General features: G+C 26.2%; 1 protein-coding gene across 1 annotated transcript in view; it reads right to left on the reverse strand.

Annotated features, from left to right (window-relative positions):
* Positions 1 to 3,475: 3,475 nt before the first annotated feature.
* LOC122633063 (neuroendocrine convertase 2) overlaps positions 3,476 to 23,101 on the reverse strand; it is a 28,972-nt gene continuing 9,346 nt past the window's right edge. Inside the window, exons 2-12 of the mRNA XM_043820557.1 lie at positions 20,704 to 20,808; positions 17,481 to 17,748; positions 15,664 to 15,701; positions 14,054 to 14,130; positions 12,487 to 12,751; positions 10,220 to 10,432; positions 8,166 to 8,266; positions 6,971 to 7,204; positions 5,593 to 5,757; positions 5,031 to 5,148; positions 3,476 to 4,246 (exon numbers count right to left, since the gene is read on the reverse strand). Of these exons, the coding sequence (XP_043676492.1) occupies positions 4,082 to 4,246; positions 5,031 to 5,148; positions 5,593 to 5,757; positions 6,971 to 7,204; positions 8,166 to 8,266; positions 10,220 to 10,432; positions 12,487 to 12,751; positions 14,054 to 14,130; positions 15,664 to 15,701; positions 17,481 to 17,748; positions 20,704 to 20,808 (1,749 nt within the window). The 3' untranslated portion in view covers positions 3,476 to 4,081. The remainder of the gene's footprint in view (positions 4,247 to 5,030; positions 5,149 to 5,592; positions 5,758 to 6,970; positions 7,205 to 8,165; positions 8,267 to 10,219; positions 10,433 to 12,486; positions 12,752 to 14,053; positions 14,131 to 15,663; positions 15,702 to 17,480; positions 17,749 to 20,703; positions 20,809 to 23,101) is intronic.

The following is a 23,101-nucleotide window of genomic DNA, read 5'->3' on the forward strand; positions in this document are numbered from 1 at the left end:
TGTGTAGATAATTTTGTTTAAAAATAAATTAAACAGACTTGAAGGTATATTATATAAAAACGATGCAGGCCAAAAAATAAACATTTTATTTGTTTTTTTGTTGTTGTTATTGTTGTTGTTGTTGTTGTTGTTTTCGTCGTCGCGTACATCATGTACAGAATGAGGTTTCGATTAAATGTATTTTAACTATAATATATAGTATGTATCATTTATATATATGTATTTTTATATATAGATATATCTCTTCAAATTCTGATCTCTACATCTCTCTAATATACCTACATAAAGTTTATCTGTAAACTTTGTGACTTCTTTTGCATATCTCAGTGACTCTTTAAAACGAGAATGAAAATAGATATATATTTCTAAATTCTCTTTCTTCCTTTATCTCTCTCACACATACATTCATACGTACAAGCATATACATTTATTCGCTCTTTCTTTCTTTATTTCCAATTTAATCTGATTAATTAGCATCAAGAAACATCAGTGTAATAGCTAAAAGCAACTTGAAATATTACGCATATTATTCTTCTTTGTTGCAAAGCACATTTTAGTGGTTTTTAATAAATATCTGGTTTAAGTATGTGAAGCAGAACATTAAAATAATAATGACAACATTATTGTCTCACATATAATGATTAAGAAATTTTTTCTTTGTTTTTTAATTAAACAATCAATATTATCAGTAGTTATTACAGTAGAACCTTTATTATCTGAATATTGAACATTGTATTTCATTTGCCATCATTATTAAGTTATACTTGAGATTAGATTATACCTAATGTTTCATTCTTTCTATAATAATTAAAATAATTTAGTTAGTTAGTTTCAGAACAACTAACTAATGTAAAGAACAACTCATTATCAAACATGCATTCTAATAGATATTTTGCACATAATGTTTCACTGTTTTTATAATAATCAAAATAAAATTTCAGATTAATTCATTATCAAACATTTTCCATCATGATTGAGATACATTGTATATATTGTACATAATATCTTTTTTTTTATTTATAATAATAAAAATGAAGTTTTTGATTAAATTATTATTAAACATTTTCTCTATTATAATAGATATATTGTATACATAATATTTTAGTTTGTTTATAATAATAAAAATAAAATTTCAAAATAATTAATTATAAAACTGAAATGATATTAATGGTTCTACTGTATGTATATTCATTTTAGACAATTTAAGTTAGTTTAAAAGAAGTCTAATGTTACATAGGAAACCTTTCATTAACAGCCAATCACTAAATAGCTTAACTGGATAAAGCGTTAGAACAATGTAAACACGGTAAGATGATCTTCGACCGTGAACCTTAGCAAAGGTGTTTTGCAACACCTATATTAGCTTTATAATGTAGAAACTTTGATAAACGAGCGTACAACACTTATAGTATACTATATAAGTACATATACTGCATTTCGAATCTTTATTATTTTTTTTGTTTATTCTTACTAATAAATCATTGATATTCAAGCGAAAGCGAAAATTTATGTTTAAAATTGGAAATGTAAATAACATTTTGTCGATAACGTTCTTTGATCAAACTGGTCCATGCGTGCAAACATCGACGTTTTTTTTTTTTTAAGTCTTGGACTCATTATGTATTTTGTGTATGATAAATTCGAATGTTAATTAAAAGATTTCACCATTATTGAAATTTAAATATTTCATTTCTGATTAGAATTTATGTTATATTTAATTAATATAAGTGCAGATGTTTTCGGTAGATTTGTTGAAGATACTTTAGAATAAAATTAATTAGAATTAACAATTAAAATATTATAACAATGTAACGATCAAATAATTTTAATATCTCCTTTTTATTAATAATTAATTTATTCTTTTATGGTACTTAAATAAAATTCGTCAAAAATCACTATAAATGTTTGAATATTTCAGAATATTAGAAAATAGATAGAAAGAAGGAATTTCGAATTTTTTATAAAATTTAAAAATGGCGTAATCCCTTAATCTAAAATTTGATAAAAAATTATTAATTTTTTACGATTAGTTTGTGCAATAATAGTAAAATAGATTTATGGATCATCGTCGATATGTATGCTGGTCCTTTTTTTCTTCATTAATCTTCAGAGTGAACAATGAATATGATTATTTTTATAAAATTATAAACATTTCCCAGAGTAATATTTTATAAAATAATATAATAATAGATATGCATATACACGTCGCCTAGAAAAATTCGTGCGTTTTATTAGGACTTCTCAACAAGAAATGAATTTGTTCTTGTTTTTTTGATTTAATTGATTATAACTACGATTTCTATGGTCAAAGTAATCTTATTTAGCATTAAATTTTTTTATTACTTATTATATAAATAATGTAATCGAAAAAGGAAGAGAAGTATTGATCGGTATAGAAGAATTCGAAAAATATATAGATGAGATTAGAATACATCATAAATTATTTTTTATATCATTAATTAAATACACAATCATCTTTTTTTTTATACAGGCTGAATCGTATTACGTGATATCATTTAAAAAAGTCTATCGTATTTTAATTATACAGTTTAAAGATTTTATCTCAATTTCGCATAATTTAAAAAGATGTTTACACGTGTAATACACCCCATTTCCTAGATTATCTTTTTAATTATGAATTTAATAAATATACAATTCATCCTGTACATTTAACATCCAAGATATTAAAATCTGTTCTTCAACGATATATAACTTAATATAAATATATAAAAACAACTGGAGGAATCAACGTATAAAAAAGCTATTTTTCATGTTTCAAATTATGGAGATTACTAATCTTTTTCTTACTGTCTTTTTTTTTTCTTATTTACACTGTAAAAAGATAAAGAAAACTGCTTCTAAAAAATATAAATTAAGTCTCAACAAATTAAGAAAATTAATCATAAGCGATTCATTGAATACATCTACAACATAAGCAATATTGTTAGTTAAAATTTTTCAAATTTGATTTTGCTTATAAACTCGAACGTTGGCACGCCTGGACCGACACAGATCTTTTGTCTTTCTCTTTCATGTTCTCATACAATTTTTCTTTCTCTTTTTCTCCCTTTCTTTCTTTCGCATTCATAATCATTGTTGTCGACTCTAAACACCCCATGAAACTCCGCTAACGAACGAATTTAATGAAATATCTCTGCTAAAACTTTTTTGGACGGGCTCGTCGAATTAGCGAGCACGACTTTCTTTTACACAATAAATTATTATTGTTCCCAAAAAGACTACTACGCGCGCGTTAGGCTCAAATTCGTTCCCATTGAAATAGAGAAACTAAATTTTCAATTAAATTATTTCGTTTATTATAAATCTTTATTAAATTTCAATCTCTCTCTCTCTCTCTCCCTCTCTCTCTCTCTCTCTCTCTCTCTCTCTCTCTCTCTCTCTCTCTCAATCTCTCTCTCTCTCCCTCTCTCTCTCTCTTTCTCTCTCAATATCAATCTCAATCTCAATCTATTTTACTCTTTCTCGATATATTTTTTTCTCACACGAGCCGAAAACGCGCGTTTGTGACATATGTATGTGCATATTCTTTTGTGTTATTATAATAATAATTATTATTATTAATATTATAATTATTATTATTATTGTTGCTTTTTTTTGTTTTTAACATTTCATAAATCTTTTCCATACTGTGTAAGTTGAATAAGTGGATTTTTATTAAATTTTTTTTTTTTTTTGTATTTTTTTTTCTGTTTCTTATTTATTCTTTGTTTCGTTAAATTTGTTGCACCTCGTTCGTCGAGTTTCGTCGCCTTTTTCTTTTTTATTTTATTTTATCTATTTATTTTTTTAAACTCTTTCCTAACATCAGCTCGAAAAATGTACGTGCGATTGAAGACAATCTTTAAAAAGCTGTTCTCTTTCTTTTTTGTTTTCATCTTCTGGCAAATTTGAGAGAGATTTTAGAGAAGTATGTAAGATTAATAAAGATTAATCTCGATGTTCTCGAAAACGCGAATGCGAAAAGGAAAAGATAAAAAAAAAAAAAAAATAATAGAAAATAGAAATTTCACACGAACATTTTTAATTTCGAGCATCCATCTTAAATGTCGGTCGTTTATCGTTACATCGCATTGGAACGTTCTTCGTGAGCTTTTTTCACGATTGCCAATTTTGAATATGGATCTGCAGCTGGTAATCCGGTATATGGTGGTTCTCTAGTACCATGTAACATCAATGTCCATTCTCTGATCCAACCATGTTGAGGTATTTGCGAGTTTAAGCTAACCTATAACACGATATCCTTGTTATTATGAAGAAAATGCATATTATCGAAATACAGGATGTAATGTAATAGGGTTGATGGCGATGCACGTTTCACGTACAAAAATATTTTCATTACATGGAAACAGCAATTTTTAATTATATGATTTCCAGTGATATAACCGTATAATTTATCCGCCATGTTGCGAATGAAACTATAGTTATTAATTAAAAGTAAAAGGAAACAGAGAATGAACAATTGGAATCATTCATCGTTTTTATGCAACCTAATTTATTAATCGAAGGAGATTGATTCAATTTTATTAATTACGTTATTAATTTAAAAAAAAAAAAAAAAACGAAATTAAACGGACTACCAATTACTACTAAGTATTGTAACGTATTGATCAGAAGATTAACATTTTTATAATATCATACTTTTAATGTCTAAGATAATTATGAAAAGTGTAGAGGTATTAAAAAGATCAAAAGGTTTGAGAACCTCTGACATCGTGTAATAAACCTTTTTTATCGACTTATTATTTATAAGATGATGATATTAAAAAATTGAAAAAAGAAGAAAGATATAAAAAACACAACATTGTCTCTTGTGGCAATATTCTTTTTTTATGTACGAGATATAAACGATTATTTTTATAGTCGTATCAATTTTGTGACGGTCTGTACAGTTTCATAAAAATATATCGTTCTCCATTTCATATCAGTTCGTACTTTCGCATGAGATTTTAATGAAAAGTATGAAAAGCATGACCTTTGACATTTCAAAAAAAGAAAGAAAAATTTTGTACCTCTAACAACCAAGTTCCTTGAGGATATTCGCCCCAAGTGTGAGTTGTCATGAACGGCCACTTTGTAAATCCATCTCTATGATCATCGTCATTAATTCTGCGACTTAATATCATCGACCTTTGAAAAAAAAAACAACAGTTCAATGAATTTTTCTTTACATCATTTCAGTTTCAATGTCTCTAATTGAACGTCAATTTTAAATTACAAGCACAAGTACTCTATAAATTTATCAATATTTTATAAATTATACTTTTGGCAAAAATACAATTTGATAAATATGTTTTTAATCGAACGAATCATCCTGTGAGTATGCACATAAGGATAATTTAATAATCCATAAAATTTAATTTATCGTAAAACTTGTAAAATTTGTCAGAATAATGTATGAAATTATAAATAAATCGTGATTCATTTATGTTATAACGAAATTGTTAAGGAATTATTCGTTTAACAGTTGTTCGACATTTGTCCCGTTCTAAAACCACAAAATGTGAAATTCGAAAACATTTGGAAATGTGGTTTTAAATGACATATATCTTCATATACATGTATGTGACATACCTAGTTCCCATCGGTGAAGTTAGGAACAATTCTAAATCTCCTCGACGGGTAGCATTTATCGAAATAACTGCTTGAACGTGTTCTAAGTAGTTAACAGCATATTCCGTGCCAGCACAAGCGTCGGTCTTGATTTTCAACAGAAACGACCGTTCACTGGTAACTTTCCTGTAAAATTCAAGAACCAGACGTGAGAGAGATCCTTTATTGGATTTTTTCGATCAGCTGGAAAAAAGAAGCAACAAGAAATCGTTGGTTTCTTTCTTTTTTCTTCTCTCTCTCTCTCTCTCTTTTTTTTTTTTGTTCATTCTCAGAATTATTATACGCGATCAGATTTTTTTATTATCCATTGAAGCAATTAAATCTAAAATTTTTTATTTAATAGGAAAATAATATATAAAAAGATATAAAAATTATGTTCCTCGCATATAAAATTGAATTGAATTAATATGTAATTTTCATCATAACTTGAATTTATATAAAAATTAAATTTACGAATTGATTAAATTGATTTCAATATATAAATTCAATTATTAATATATAAATATTTATATATTAATTAATTTTATCATCTAATTAAAAAATAAAAAAAAAACAGAAATATCTTTCTAAGTTTAACATGATATTAGATATTTATTTTTAATTAATTAATTAATTCATGTATCGTGATAAACAAAATTATATCTATTAATTAATTATATATATATATTTTTTTAGTATATATTTTAGTATAACACTTTTTTATAATTTTAATATTCGAACTATTTTTTATCCCTTTCTAACTTAAAAATATGGAAGATTATTATTTCAGGGAAATAATAATCCTAGGAATAATAATATACCAAAATAACTAATCTAATTTCTTCGAAAGCGTTGGATGTGCGAAAGCTAGAATAAAGCCGAAGTTCTGTCGAGAGATAGCAAGCTCCTTTAAATCGATACTCGACGGTCCGTAAATAATAACATTATTACGGTGCTTTAATTCGATTCGTGCGTTGTTCAATAAATGTAAGAGAGAATACGAAGGCGTAATAATACGTAGAAAATCTTATTTCGATTAATGCTTCAACACGTAAATAATATCTCTTTCTAAAATTGTGATATAATTTTAAAGTAATATAACAAAAAAAAAAAAGATATATATTCTAAATTCTGTTTTTATAAAAATTCTCTAAAACATATAACATAAAAAATTAATAGAATCATCAAAAAGATTTGAAGTAATTTTAATTCATTGATAATTTTGATAATGATTCTATTAATTTTTCGATTATACTCGATGTATCTAATACAATTACCGATAAAAAATAATGTAATTTCATTTTTTTATTGCAAGTATGTTTCTAATCTATTAGTATAATCTATAGACTATAATACTAACTGTGGCTCGATGACAGAACCAGCTTCGCAATGATATCTAGGAGGTACAGTTTTCCATTTCTTAGCCAAAGCCACCATAGCACCAGCATCGAGAACACCGTAACCAAATAGATGATTAAATTCCAATCCAACGCCGTTCATAGTCCAATGAAATCTTCCTTTAGCATCGAACAACGAATTCCTTTTTGAGGTCAATACCGTCAAGTGTTGAATGTCCCTCCAAGTCAACTGTGAACTAATGTGATTGGCTCTTGTTAAAATGTTACCTTGGGAAATGTTTTAAATAAATAATGAACTCTTTTTATGCGTGAGTAAAAGTAAACTTTGCGAAAGGAGCGTTATTAACGAGATTTTAATTATCTCCTTTTCAAGCAACTTGAGTAATTTTATTTAAAACTTTAACTACACATATAAAATATAATATGTTATGCACAATTGTTTAAATTATTATTTCTTCGAAAGTTATTAATTTCGTCTTCATAATGGTCCAATAATTTTATTATAATAAACGATATTATTCGATGTATATATGTATATGTATATATATACACACATATACTTTGATTTGAATTTGCTCAATGAATAAAAAAATAATTCTTTTAACTACCATAGTAATTATCGCTAATTGAACTTATAATTGTTGAGTTCGCTTGAATTCACTGGAAAAAGGAGAAATTATATTACTTGCGTGCCCGAAATAATCGTCGCAATGCAGCTTATTCACCTCAAGATATTAATTTCATTATCATGAGCGTGCTAACAATGATAGCAATAAATCGTTTATATCATTGAGATATAAAAACGGATTAGCAAAAAACTATTCTATTTTTAGAATTTGTCATGTAGTTAATTTATCTCGTTAGATCTATTGCGATTACAACGAATGAACTTTTAACATGAACAGTTTGTAACAATTTATATAAACCGTAATATTTCATTGAATAATTTCCTAATTCTTTTTTTAATTATGAGACTAAAATAATTAAATATTTCTTACGATAAATGAACTCTCTTTCTACATAAAGAGTTTGTAAAAATTGATATGAGACATCCCATATATCTACATAAATTTGAATATCTTTTGGTAGAAATGATTAAAACGGATTATGATTTTTTTTTTTCAAGGTTTTTTAACTGCACAGTTAACTTTCTTTCCGTTTAAAGATAAAATATTTAAAGAACTTTGGTAAACTCACTTGGCTTCGAGGGCCAAAGCAAACACCCCTGCAGCTTCCGGCGCCGCAGCTGATGTTCCACTATGAGTCGTCGTACATTTTCCATAAAGATCGGTTGTAGCCTAAAAACAAAGTTTAATTTTAATTTAAACAGTTTGCATTGACATTATAGATTATCAAGTACATATTTGTTTTTTATTTATTTAATCAATTTTTTTTCACATCATCTTTTTGTCGTTTATTTTATATGGGATTTGTTTCGATATCTTTTATATTGCATGGGAATTCATTTAAATCACGTTTATATGTTTTATTTTGCATATGTACTTAATTTATTATGAACACAAAAAAAAAAAGTTCATTTTCATTCACAGATTGAACTGAAAAATATTTTTAGTTACTTTAAACAACATTTTTTAACATCTTTTTATAATAATTATAACTTCATAATTTTTGCAAGGCACGTATACATCTAAGTATATAAAAAGAATTGTTATAGTATACTTGTGAAAGAAAATATCATATTTGATTCGACGTAAAGAAAGATCAGGAATGATTCAATGGATTACAAATAACAAAAGAAGTGACGTTTAGAAAGATTGATTTTTGAAATTCATAATGTAAAATTCATGTTTTGAAGCTTAAAGCAAAGCTTTACTCCCACCTTGACGAATGAAAAAAATTTATGTGGGTGGAAAGATTGAAAGCTGTTGCCATGTGAAGCTTTTAGAGAGAATGATCGATCGTATTAAAAATGTCGTTTATATTTTAACCAACAATTCGATGACATACATCGAAGAGAAAAGGGAATTACATACTCTTTGTAAATGATACTTCAATATACGATTATGGATTATGATTTACCATGCGTGTGGGTGAATGATATAATTTTCATCCCACGTCTTTCTTTTTCTTTTCTTTTCTTTCTTTCCTTTCTATTAATATTTATTTATAGAAACTATATAAAATATAGAATGTAATCTACTTTCTAAGTAAGATAACAAGACTTACAAACGTTATAATTATTCATTTGGTTCAATTCAACTTTATACAATGTGCCTTCTATTTTTATCTTTTAATATCAAAGGTTTATTTAAATCATGTTTGTTATATTTATGTTTTTCTTCTTTATATATATATATATATTTTTATTCATTCATTTCATAGAATTATATAATTCACTTTTCAAAAGAAGAACACAGAAGTATCTTTTATAATTTTCATTTGTAGAGTAATACAATTATTATAAACAAAACAATAGTTATGGCATGAATATTGTATCCGTTAATAACGTAAAAAATTATGAGAAAAATAGAAACAAATAAATTTTTATTATATATAATATCTTTAATTAACTACAAATACATATATATATATATATATATATATATAACTAGGATTGTTTGTCGTTTAAAATTAATTGATTGTATCGTTGACATTTATTGTCTTTGGTGTTATCATTGTTACTACACTGGCTTTTATTTTAACCATGGTGATACAAACGAATACGTTATCCACACGCCAAACAAATTTGATAAATGCACTTTGTGCTAGAGAACATTGATTTATCGCAGTAAAATAAATGACCATAGTCTACCGCAAGAGACTTGCAGTAAGATCGTTTATCTATCTTAATTAATGTCTTCTGTTAATCGAAACATTAATGTTCTCGCGATCAACGAATGAAAGTTTTCCCTGTCTTTTCTCTCTCTCTCTTTTTTTTTTTCCTTTTATTTTATCTTTAATAATAAAAATAACGATGCTCGTTCATAAAAAAATTCGTTTAATTTTATTTAATCTCGTTTTAATAATATCGATAATAATAATAATAATAATAACTTCACAGAAAATTTACTTTTAATCTTATTTCGATAATAATGATAATTAATATGATAGAATTCGATAAATTGTACTAGAACGGAAATAATTTATAAATCAACGAAATACATATGAACCAATACTGCTGTTAAATGAAATAACAGTCCATTATATGTTATAATCGATAATTAAAAACAAATAAAAAGAAAGAGAGAAGAAAAAAGAAGAAGAAAAATAATAGAAATTTTCATACTCACCACACCGGTATTAGGATCTTTCGCGCCATTACTAAAGGTCGAAGCTAACGTACTGGAACAACTTTCATCGTAATGGGCATTTTGACCATCGTTAATGGCACTGTTTATGCTCACAGTCCACATACTCGCTGCATATCCATCGCAATTACAATCGTCCTCTTCTCCACCATCACCAGAAGCCCAGACATAAATATTGCCTAAACCTTTTCTACCCTGGGAAACAAAATGTTCGTATTCGTGCTTGGAAAATCAAAATAAAGTAGAGAGGGTCGAATAAGGAAGGGACGAAAAGGAAGAAAAGAAATAAAGAACGGTGAAAGAAAAACGAGAAAAGATTCTCTTAAGAAAAGGAAACAAGAAAATAGTGTTCTTTCGTTATCCAATATGTTAGAGTAGTCATTTTTAAGTGATTCAGGTCAGTCAATCTAATACCCTGCCGTCGAAAATCTTTACTTGTTCTCCTGAGAAATCAGTTGGCCTAATCGTATCTTTAACTTTAACCATTGACTTCCTGTCCGTCGAAAATTCCTATGAGCCAATTTGCTCTTTCTCTTGTCCCGAATCTATCTTCTTTATATATTTATTTATTTAATTATTTGTTTATTTATTTCCTTCCTTCCTTCCTCGCTTTTTTATTTCCCTTTTTATTAATTAATCTATTTATTCCTTCTTCTGTCCTTCTTTCTTTTATTCCTTTTCTTACTTACTTCTTTCTTTCTCATTTTTTTTTTATTAATTTATTTATTGATATATTTATTTAGTTCTATTTTTTTCTTTCTTTTTTTCTTTCTTTCTTTCTTTCTTTCTTTCATTCTTTCTGATACACGACTTGAATGACTCCAGATATTCATTCACAAAAGGGAAAACCATGATCTTGATTTCTAAAGAGATATAGAACTATGTATATACCTATATATCTTACTCGTAAAATAGAAAAATTGTTGGCTTCTTTCTGCCAGCTAGCTGTATAAGAATATCACTTTGATCTCAAAGAGAAAGATAACGAGATGTTTTTCAATGATATAGAATGTATCTCCTATGAATTTTTATATCTTCATTATTTTTTTTCTTTTTCATTTGTTTGTCTATTATTTTCTTTTCTCTTTTTTTGTTTCTTTTTTTTTTTTTTTTTGGTTATACCAAAAATGATGTATGTTTTTTCTCTTTTAGATTTCTGGATTATCTATATTTATTTATGTTTATCATTTTATGTAAAAATTTACGTATATGTGTATGTATGCATAAATCTTTAATAGTATATTTCAGAGATGGTTTTCAATGATATCGACGCCAGGGTCGCATTTGCATTTTTATATCTTTATTATTTTTCTTTCTTTTTCTTTTCCTTTTTTTTTTTTTGGATGATTAAAAGTAATTTCTTTTGAATATCTGGTTCATCAATATTTATTTATTTTTATATACTTTTGTTGTTGTTATTTTTTACGATTCAACATATATAATTAAAATATAAAATGATTAAATACAAAATGTCTTATATAAATTTTAATATCTTCATTATTTCGTTGATATTATAACTAGAAAATGATTTTATTAGGATATCTGGATCACCGATAATTATTTATTATTTTATGTAAAAATATATAAGTCTTTGTCACTGTTTTTCAGGTCATGAATATATGTATTATATATATATAATCTGTATAATTTAAATATGAAGAGATCGATTGCAGAGTGTTCCATTTACATTTTAATATCCTCGTTAGGTTTTAATTATAAAGACAAATGAAATTATAACATAACGAAATTATGACATAACTTTTTTTTTCTTTGATATCTGAATCATCAGATATTTATTTAATAAAATATAAGACATTTCGTATAATTAAATTAATTACAGACTATCACGTTGGAACTTGAACGTTTTCATTATTTTCTAATTATACCGAAGAATAATTCAAAATAAAAGGAAAATGATCGTTCGAAAGATAAATTGACGTAAAGCGAATGACGTAAATCTCCATAAAAAAAAAAAATCTTAGTTATCGTTTATTAAATTACATTAGACACCCTGTATAATTGAAATATGAAGAGATAAATTATAGGGTGTCCTATTTTAAATTGGATTATGTCTATGCTATTTTTTAATTATAATTGAAGGGAATTACAAAAGAAAAAGAAATGATTGTTCGAAAGAAAAAATTGATGTAGAACGAATGATATGATCTAATACGAAAATCTTTGTTACTGTGTTTATTGGATCACACAAGACACCCTATATAATTGAAATCTGAGAATATCGATCGTACCTCGTTAACTCCACGTACGATAGCCGTCATGGTCGCATTTCGTGGACCATCAACGGTCTTCCCATCATCTGTTGGACCCCATGAGGCACTATAAATATCGATCAGATCAGGTTCGTGACCCATACTATTTGCTTCGATCAAATCAGTCATATAAGGCTGATCCAGCATCCGTATTCCAGCAATTTTCGAATCGTACGCCACACCGACACCACAAACCCCATTGTCTCGAGCTGCTGCTACTTCACCGGCACATCTGGTGCCATGGCTTCGAAATTAATCGCAAATAATTAGTCATTTACATCGATAATTATTGTTTAGACATCGAATTAATTCTTGTAACGTGTTTCTTCAATTATCAATAATTTAGTATTATCAGTAATATTAATTGTCAAAAATTATTACTTAAAAAAATAGATAATTTTATTTTTATACACATATATGTATGTGTGTGTGTTTCAAGAACTGATCATTTCCAGCTTTTCTTTTTCTTTTTCTTTTTTTTATTTTTTTAATTTGAATGAAATGATAAAGTGCGATTGAGAAATATATTATTATTATTCGGATAATAATAATTTACTTTAATAATGATATGTATATTAAAAAAATGTTCTGTCTATTATTAAAGCGAATAATTGTAATACTCTAAGGAAAAGGAGATTAGTGTTAAGGTAAAAAAAGAAAGATAGGAAAGAGAATTAAAAATATCGAATTTTCTTGATAAAAAAATAAAATTCGACAACTGTCGAATCCAATCCAAAAAAAATATTGTTTGATCGAGCGAACAATTTTAACGATTACACAGTTCCTCCTAAGTTTCGTCATTTTCAGAATACGTGTAAACAATTCTATATCTTCCTTGTAAACGAAGCAATTTCCTTATTTGGAGGAAAAACAAGGTTAACGTGAAACAATTTCCAACATTTCAATCTGCTTTCCGGTAATAATAATTAAACAGAACCGTGAGCTAATTAGGAGAACTTAATCAATAATTAGCGTTTAATCAACGTTGTTATAACGAAGAGTTTTGAATTGATTCCATCTGCATATATTTAATTTTATATAAAATCGTAAAAAAGAATATTTTTCTAATTTTTATAATAAAATAAGATACATATATACATAGTTAGGTATGTATAAACATAAACATGTGTTCTATGATTTTTAAAATACTTCAAACAAATTTATATTAGTTTAACAAAATAATAATACTTATTTATAGAATATGGATATATTTAAATTTTCTTAAAAAATTTTGTTGCTGTTACAAGTTTTGTTTGTAAATGTACACGATAAGAATAATACGTAAAGAAAAATAATGATACATAGAATAATTAATGACATAAAGAATATTATATATATTGATGTTACAATATATGAAATTTTACAAATAATATTAATAATATATAAAACTTTACAAATAACATACAGATAAAATTAAAGTATATAAAAATTTGACTTTAAAATAACAATCTATAAACCAAAAAGAAAAAAGAAAGAAATTAGTAAAAATTAAGATTCTAAAAAATGTTACAAAACATTGAAATAATAAAATTTAAATCAAACTTACCTGTTAAACCAATCGTCGGTATATCTTGGATATGGGAATGGATCGTTACTGCTAAAATCGTAAGAAGCTTTAGCGTTCTGAAACATTCGAATGCACGTTGTCTCTAAAGTATAATAAAAATCACATTATTTGAACAAAAAACAGAAAAAGTACTTTTCTTTTCTTTTCTCTTCATTTCTTTCCCTTTTTTTTACTTTTCTCTTCATTTCTTTCCCTTTCTTTTATTTTCTTTCTTAGTATGGTACTATCGTTTGCAAGAATAAACGATGAAGTCTCAAAAGGAGTTCATCAATTTGTACGAGGTACGCGTAGCTGAGTTTATCTCTTAGGAGACATTATTCATTGCGAAAGCGTGATGCTTTTTAATGAACATTTGTTTAAGTCAAGCTCCTTTCTCGTCTTTCGATTTATTTTACGTGGACTTTAAATGTCTACCTTCTTTATCACAAATTAATTGCTTGATTATCTCCATTGATAATTTTACATCGTACAAAATTTTCGAAAACTTTTGAAAGTGATTAGAAAAAAAAAAAAGAAAAAAGAAAGAAAAGAAGTGGAAGAAAAGAAAAAAGAAATAAATTTTTCTTCTTTTTATTTTAATCATTGTTTACTTTCTAGTTGATTGATCAATCGAATAACAATTTTAAAGGATAATAATAACGTTAAGTTCGAATATAGAACCCGTCGTAACACGTTGGTGTCTTTTATTCGAAAAGAAAAGGTCACGGTTGTGAGAAAATTTGAATTTCATCGTGTCTTCGGGGTTATGCTAATGCAAAGATCGTCGTTGAACATCAAAGGACGAGAAGGACGAGACGATAGAAGCCTAAAGAGACAGAGGAGAGATATTTTAAGAGAACTAACGAGATGTTAAACGAACAGTAGATAACGAGAGTGAACTTTTTAAAATTTGCTGAAACTTCTTTTAACTTATGCTAAAGTCTATAAAAAGATTAAGTTATGTCCTTGAAATTTCCTTCGAATATTTTCTTTTCATAAAAGATTCGTTCGATAGTTTTCGTCGTAGCATGTCATTCTAAATGTTTCATCGGTAATCCAATTGGGAAAATATCGAATACACGTTTCAAATAAAATTTGGAAAATCTTTCTCAGATTAAATAGCTGAAATTATTTCTTTATCTTAAGAATTGTTTGTTTAACACATATCAAGAATTTCCAAGAGTTACAAGATAAAAAATACAATACTCGTAAGTTGTTATTGGAAAAATAATATTTAGGAAAATATGTTTCTTGTGGATAATATAAGTTATTGTATAATATGTGTACAATGAATGAATATATATATATATATATATATAAAATATATTAAAACTTTTTAAAAAATAAAAAATACGATTTCTGCTAAAATTTTATCAAAAAAATAACATAGAAGTCATTGTATAATATTTTTTAAATACTAATATTTAAACGTACTGTGTAAAGTTAGAAAAAGATTTTTTTTTTTTCTTTTTTTTTTCCCCCAAAGAAAAATGTAGGTCACAAAGAAGAGAAAAAAGTGAAAGAGAGAGAGAGAGAGAGGAATAAAGAGAAAAAAATGGTGAAAAAATATAGCTGAAGAATTAAACCAAGCAACGAGTATGTTTACTTACGTAGTTATATTTCAAGTCCGGATGCATGTAATCAACACCTAAAATAAAACAGAAAAATAATAAAAATGTTGGTGCATTATGGAAATTGTCAATAACAATAATAATAACAATAGTAATAATAATTCGAAAGAAAAAAAGAAATAATAAATCGTTTAATTGGTAACAAAAAATCATAATTTTTCTAATAACTATTTGGAAAATTTTCTTTTCGAATAAATTATTCTTACATTTTTTTAATGAACTTGTGATAATTCAAGAACATTCGAAATTGATTTATAACTTTTGTATATTAATCGAATTTAATGTTTTCATTAAAACAACACTTTGCATCTAATGTAGAAACTTGTTAAAAAAACTTCTAGTGGAGAAGTTAAATAGAGCGAATTCGAGTCTTTTAAAAAAGACAAGAAAAAATTGTATCATTCATATGCATGTCAACCGTAATGGAAATAATACATATTCGTATACGACTTATGATCCATTGGATCTAGAAACTCGACGCTGACATGTAGTTTACTCAATGATGTTTGAACTTAATCGAGCTATCCTTTTGATAATTTTACTAAAAGCTTCAGTCTCAAATGTATTATATATATTCTATTAATTCTATCTATGTTTATAATATATCGTCCGTTTTATTAATTAAAGAATTTGTTTATAGTATTGAAAAAAGAAAAGAAAAGAAAAGAAAAATATTCATCCAATATTTTATATTATTTCAATGTACAAATAAATGAAGAACTTGAAAAAATGATTTTAAAATATTCGAAAAAACAGTCTTTACATTTTTATGTTTTACAATTTACTTTTCATTATCTTTTTGAGTAATAAGTTATTGTTTTCTAAGATCCTTCTCGATGAAAGATTTTGTCTCAATTTCCTAGCTATTTAAGCTGACTATGAATTTACCGTGAAAACGAGCTCACATATACATAGACATCATATGTACATACATATGTATATATATACCCACATGAATATAATTAATGTAGATCAGCTGTGACACATGAGTATCGAAAGGTCGTACGTAAGAGACTTGAAAATAATTTCAACGCGTAATGAAACGATCTAGTGACGCTAACAAAGTAATTTGGTGGGAGCTTTACCAAAATCCTATTACTAGAAGAGAAAGAGAGAGAGAGAGACAGAGAGAACGCTTTTATCGTAGATTACGCACACCATAGAACCTGTGTATATAGATTAACCGGCATAAATTCCGTTCTACGAGAGGGAAAGTTAATTATCTTGTCTGTCTGTCCATCAACAACGCTCTTTGAAATATCTTTGACGAAAATTAAATGAAATAAAGAGAAAAAGAATTTTAATATGTTAACTGTTCAATTATATACTAAATCGATTATTTGATTTCGTTATATCGATATATTCCTTTAATACTTTTTATAACTTTCTTTCTTTTTTTTTTTTTTTTTTTTTTTTTTTTTAAGATAAAAGATAAAGGAACTTTTAATGTAATGGAAGTATACGTTTTGTCTTTATAATCTCTTCCAAAATTATCTTAGAAATGTTTATAATAAGGATAAAGTTTAAAATGAAGTAATTTTCACTCTTATGTATATATAAATGTATATACATACATATATATATATATATACCGATATAAATTTTATATCTACATATAAAATCAATATAAATAATAATAATAAAAGTTTTCAATTAAAAGTGATACAATTACTTTTTATAGAAATACGAAAAGAAAATATAGAGAATTAATTACTTTTTTTTCGATATCTTTAGAAATATTAATAAGAAATATGAAAGCAATAAATAATGAATTAATTTTTAATAAACATTCTCACCATCGTCCATGATAGCAGTGGTCACGTTTTTCCCAGTAACACCTTGTGCCCAAGCAGCTTCAACGTTGAGATCCAATTTAGGTTTTCCTCCATTTTGCCCAGTATTTTTTAAATACCATTGATATTGAAAATAAGGATCGGTTGGATTTCTATTTGCTGGATTCGGTGAATTTTTATCAACATATAAAGATGCGATATTATCCGTGGTAAATGTGTTGTAACCTCTCTTTACTCTTTTAAATCCAGGTTGTTGAACAGCTGTATGTACCTGCGAATCATTTGAATTTTTTTTCTTTTTTAATCTGGAAAATATCTATACCATCATATATTTATATGATGTGATATATGATAACGAGAATCTGCTTGTTGAATGACACGTTCTCGTTTCTATACAACGTTGAAAGCATTGAAATCAGGTCACGTTACAACGAAGATACGTTAAGTTTTATTATTCACGATGTTTCGAATGAAATTGAGATATACAGTATCTGCTTATTATTTACTGTAATTTTACTTATTGAATTGAGAGATATTTATTATGTAGTATACGATTAAATAATTTCTGAGTAATATAATATAGCTGAGAACTTTGATTATATAGCAGGACTTTTATTATGTTAAGATTATTGTTTTAATAGTTGATATATTTATTTTAAAATAAAGAAAAGTTGATTGGATAAAAGCAGCTTTCAATCTATGAAAAAGAAAAGAGATAAACTAACTTGAAAGAAATATTAAACAAAAACTCTAGATAATAGAATAGAATAAAAAATGTTGAGACAATAAAAATTATTAGTTATTAACGGTAAAAAAAATAAACTTCTACCTTGATTGAAAGAGAAAGAATGAGAGATACAAAATAGAAAACTATAGATGGTGTAACAGAGTAGATAGTTAAATGTAAAGTTACTATTTTATTGACATTAAAAAAATAAATCAGTTTGAGAAAGAAATAGAAAAAGAAAAAGTAGAAATTAGAAATAATCGTATATACTAACTTGTAGTTAATATAATAAAAATAAATAGGAGATAAAAATGACAGTGAATAATGTGTCTAATTTATGATTTTGACAAGTAAAATAAAATGTTTTCTCATGACAAAGTTCTTAAAGTAAAAGAACGGTAAGGTAAAAAGCAATGCAAGATACTTCCAATGTCCTAGAAATGGTAAACGATTTTTTATTAGCATGATTTGATAAAAATGTTCAAGTCGACAAATTGATTTCGTTAGATCATCAATCAATGATGAACATTAAAAAACGACTGTGAGGAGAAATAATCTTTTCTATCTATCTATCTATCTATCTATCTATCTATCTACCTACGTATCTATCTAGCTATCTATCTGTCTGTCTATTTGAATCATTTAAATTGACAATAATTGTGATCGATTTGTTCGCCGTTGAAATGTCATTTCTCTTTCGTCCTTCTGCGCAGGAACGTTCCATTTTACAAAATTCGTACTGAGCTTCGATAATCAATGTTACATCTTTCATCCTAATAACGAATCAATGAAAATCTAAATGTTCACATATTCAAACATATTATAAATAATTATACCATATTAAAAAATAAAATAAAAAATTTCCACGTATGTGATATCGTAGATACGTCTCGTGTCGTGAGAAAATTCCATAATCACGTGCGAATATTCGCGAGATGGTAGAAGCAACGTGCATCGAGAAATACTGAAATTCAGTAAGTAGTTGACTCCAGGCTTTAGAGGGGAAACTAGAAAATCGTATTTTATCGCACGCATCTTTTCTCGTGCTCGAGAAGGGTTTCGCTTGTCATAATCGCTAGGAAGAGTGAAACGGCTTCGCCTCCAGCGCAACAGCTATCGCGGCTTCTATTTATTATTCACGATGCTACGACAGAAAGGTTCGTTGGTAAAGTTACATATAGGGTGTCTCGAAATAACTTTAACCAAATTTAATCAAATTCTATTTTTTCCAAATACTCTTATAAAATAAAATTATTCAAATATATATATATATATATATAAATGAAACATTTAAAAAAAAGGGTAATCATAAGATAATATATTTCGTTATATATATTTAGCGATTAATAACAACAAAAATAGATATTATTAATAACAAATATATTCAGTTTAATTAAAAAAAAGTGATTATCTGAATTGTAAATAGTAATGATATTCGATAAAAAAAAAATTGGTAATATTATAATTATTATTAATATTGATGATATTTGATAAGAGAAGATTTACTATTGCAATGAAAAAATAAGTATTACTAATGGTTATATATCGATTAACATTTTGTTTAGTAAATATTTTAGACAAATCTAGTTGTCAATCAATACTGTACATTCCCTAGTAGCTCCCTTAGATATTTTTTTTTTTTCAACGCCCCGTATAAAAAAGTACTCGAAGAACGTTCACCATAGGGCGCTCCACTTATGTTTTATTGCTCCTCACCCCGATGAAAATCGTATGGCCTGCTGTGCACGACGTTACGCAATCATGTCGATGAAAAAAAAAAAAAAAGAAAGAAAGAAAAAAGTATTGTATAACGAAAAAATAGAAGAAAGAATTGTGATCTAGAAGATCGTTTATGCGAGCCATAATAGCATTCAATTTTTCATTCAACGAAATTCATTGTAAGACACAATGATATACATACGTGCGAAAAAGTAAATAATAATCGTTTAGAATTACATTAATTATCTAAGTAATTATCTAATCATATAAAAAAGGACGTATAACATTTTATCAAATAAAAATTTTCATTGTTATAAATAACATATAAAAAATATTATTATCTAATATATAATAATAATTGAAATCTCATGTACACTATATAATATCAAATAGTTTGGTTTTTTTATAAAATTAAAAGTATATATGTAAATAAAAAATCTATGCATTAATACAGTATGATATAAAAAATTTATTTCTTATATATTCATTTAAAATTCTTATAGAATTTTCAAAGAGACAAGAATATAATAAAGTATATAAAAAGAATTACTTTTATCTCTAATAAGTTCTAAGAAGTATCATATAATAAAAGTACTATATAATATTCTGTGATATCGTCGGCTTTTATTACGTAATATCGTTAACTAATAACGTGGATAAATTACTTAGTTCAATAGAAATGGAAAGTTTTACTCTGAAAGTATAGATCGAGGTTCACGATGTTACTAACTTATAGTAACTTAATTAATGAACTTGAAGGGAGTGTTAAACGTTACTCACCAATGGATCTACCTTCAAACGTCGCATATGAGGTGCGGATCTTTTACTCCGTGCATGTGGTAGAGCTTTGTGAACGAAATGATATTCCATTTGACTTCCTAGGATCTGAAAGAAAAATAAAATGTGTGTATGTCTAATTATTTATTATTCATAATTAATGAAAAATCTAATTTATCAATAGTCAAGTTAAATTCAAATATGTAATTCATTTTGTTTTAATATTCAATGTTCGTTTATATTAAAAATTTGTTGGTAATATTATATTATTTATTATATATTCACAGTAAAAAATAAAATATGAATCCCTCAATTTTTCTATAAATTTTATTTTATATTATATTTGAATAATTTTTTTCATCGAATCGAAACATAATCGTTAGCAATTCTATCGAATGCCATTATCATTGTCCCAAAGCAAGATGTTCCACTTCGGTATGCAATTTACTTGGATGACGACCTATTATTCATGCAACCACGAGTTGCTGCCATTCGAGGTTCGAACAGCAAATTGGTTTCGAATAATACATACGAATTTAAGTACTTAATACGAGTATACTCGAGAGATATATACATATTAATCATACATAGATATGTCGAGTATGTATTGTAAAGTAGTTAACAAGTGCTTTATGAAAATGTCAATAAAAAGTTTACAAGAACAAATATAACGATTGTGAAAATAATGAAATAAACTTCATCGTTACATAATTTCTACTTCATTATCTATTTATTAATAACATCTTTATTATTTTATAATAAATTACAATTATTTATGAACGAGCTCAATAGCTATAAAAGAAAATAATGAAACTGAAAATTCTAGTTATAAAAAATTATGTTAATTTGACCAATAAATAATCTCAGAAAAAATTGTTAGATATCATAGATGCAAAATAAACAGCACTGTATTTTCATTTTATTTTATCTGAAAGGTACTATACTGCTGTATTATACTACTATGCTATACTATGCTATATACGTTCATTAAAAAACTGTATATATACATATATATACACACGTACGTGTGTATATACATATACATGTATTAAAAAGAAAAAAACGTAATAAATTTTTTAGCGATAGTCGTAATTCTTAGGTTTTAAAGTCACGATTTTATATAACATTCTTCTCCAATAGTAAAATGTTTCCCAAAGCATTCATTCTTCTTAAATAAAACTAAAATAAAACTTAAAAGAATGTAGGTACTCTCCTGGAGTGTCGTAACGCTGAAACACCTCCATTTCCCATCATGCTATAACAGAAAAGACGGAACTCGTTTCAACGAGTTCACGTCGTCGTTTGGCGAAATTTAATTTCCCTCAACGCCGTCTTCGTATTCAACTTCGCTGAAGGATCTTCGTTATATATGTATATACATAGATAGAAAACGATTCGCACGATAGAATGAAATGGTAGCGTGATAAAAAATATATAGATAGCGATATATAGGTAATAAAAGTTTATGCAAAAATATTTTGATACCGCATATTTCCCGTTTCACTTTACAATTGCAATATCAAACATAATATCGAAATAACTCAATCGTAAGATTTTTTATATTAATGAAATTATTGTTTTGCGAAAGATTAATTATTTTAAATTACAAAAAGGAAAATGAATTACATTTTTTATTTATTTATAATTAAGATTCAAATTGGGAATAACATATATTTGTATATATAGATGCAATAAATAAATCCTCTGATTCTGATTTAGCAAATATATTATGCGTATAAATAGATGTCCTTCAATCAGCTGACTGAAATAACAGATAGATAGAGTGAATAAAAGTTAGATAACACAGCTTTTAATATTATCGTACATTTAAATAAATTGCTATTGATACAATGTTTATGAAAATTTATTCGAATTAAAAATGCAATCATTTAAATATACATGTTTAATCGGCAAAAGAAAATATTTCGAAAGTTTGGATTAAAATTAAGATTATTTCCATTTTAATTGCAAAATAAAATTTTCTGTTATTAATAATTAAAAAGTTATGTAATATGATGTTAATAGATTATTAGATAAACGAACATTTCTTTATATTTTTGATGATATATGTATGTATATACAAAGAATTCGTTTTGCCGATCCAGATAAATTAATCTTCCTATGTGAGTCACGGAAAAAAAAAGAAGAGGAAGAAAGATGTCTGATAAACTAATTATTTCTAATGATTTCTCTTTCTCTTCTTATCGTAGGTCTTAACTGACCAATGTAATTTGTTCCAAACTACTGAGCGAAAGGTCGAATAACATCGACGCGAAAGATACCAAGAGAAATTCTTCTTATCGATAATCGATGAATCGAAAATAAGTATCTTTCCTTCGTTCGAGTTTTCTAAGATGAAGTGAAATCATTTCAGTGAATAATTTAGTTATCTTGTTAGTTT

The sequence above is a fragment of the Vespula pensylvanica genome, chromosome 11 (genome assembly GCF_014466175.1).
Source record: "Vespula pensylvanica isolate Volc-1 chromosome 11, ASM1446617v1, whole genome shotgun sequence".
Lineage (NCBI taxonomy): Eukaryota > Metazoa > Arthropoda > Insecta > Hymenoptera > Vespidae > Vespula > Vespula pensylvanica.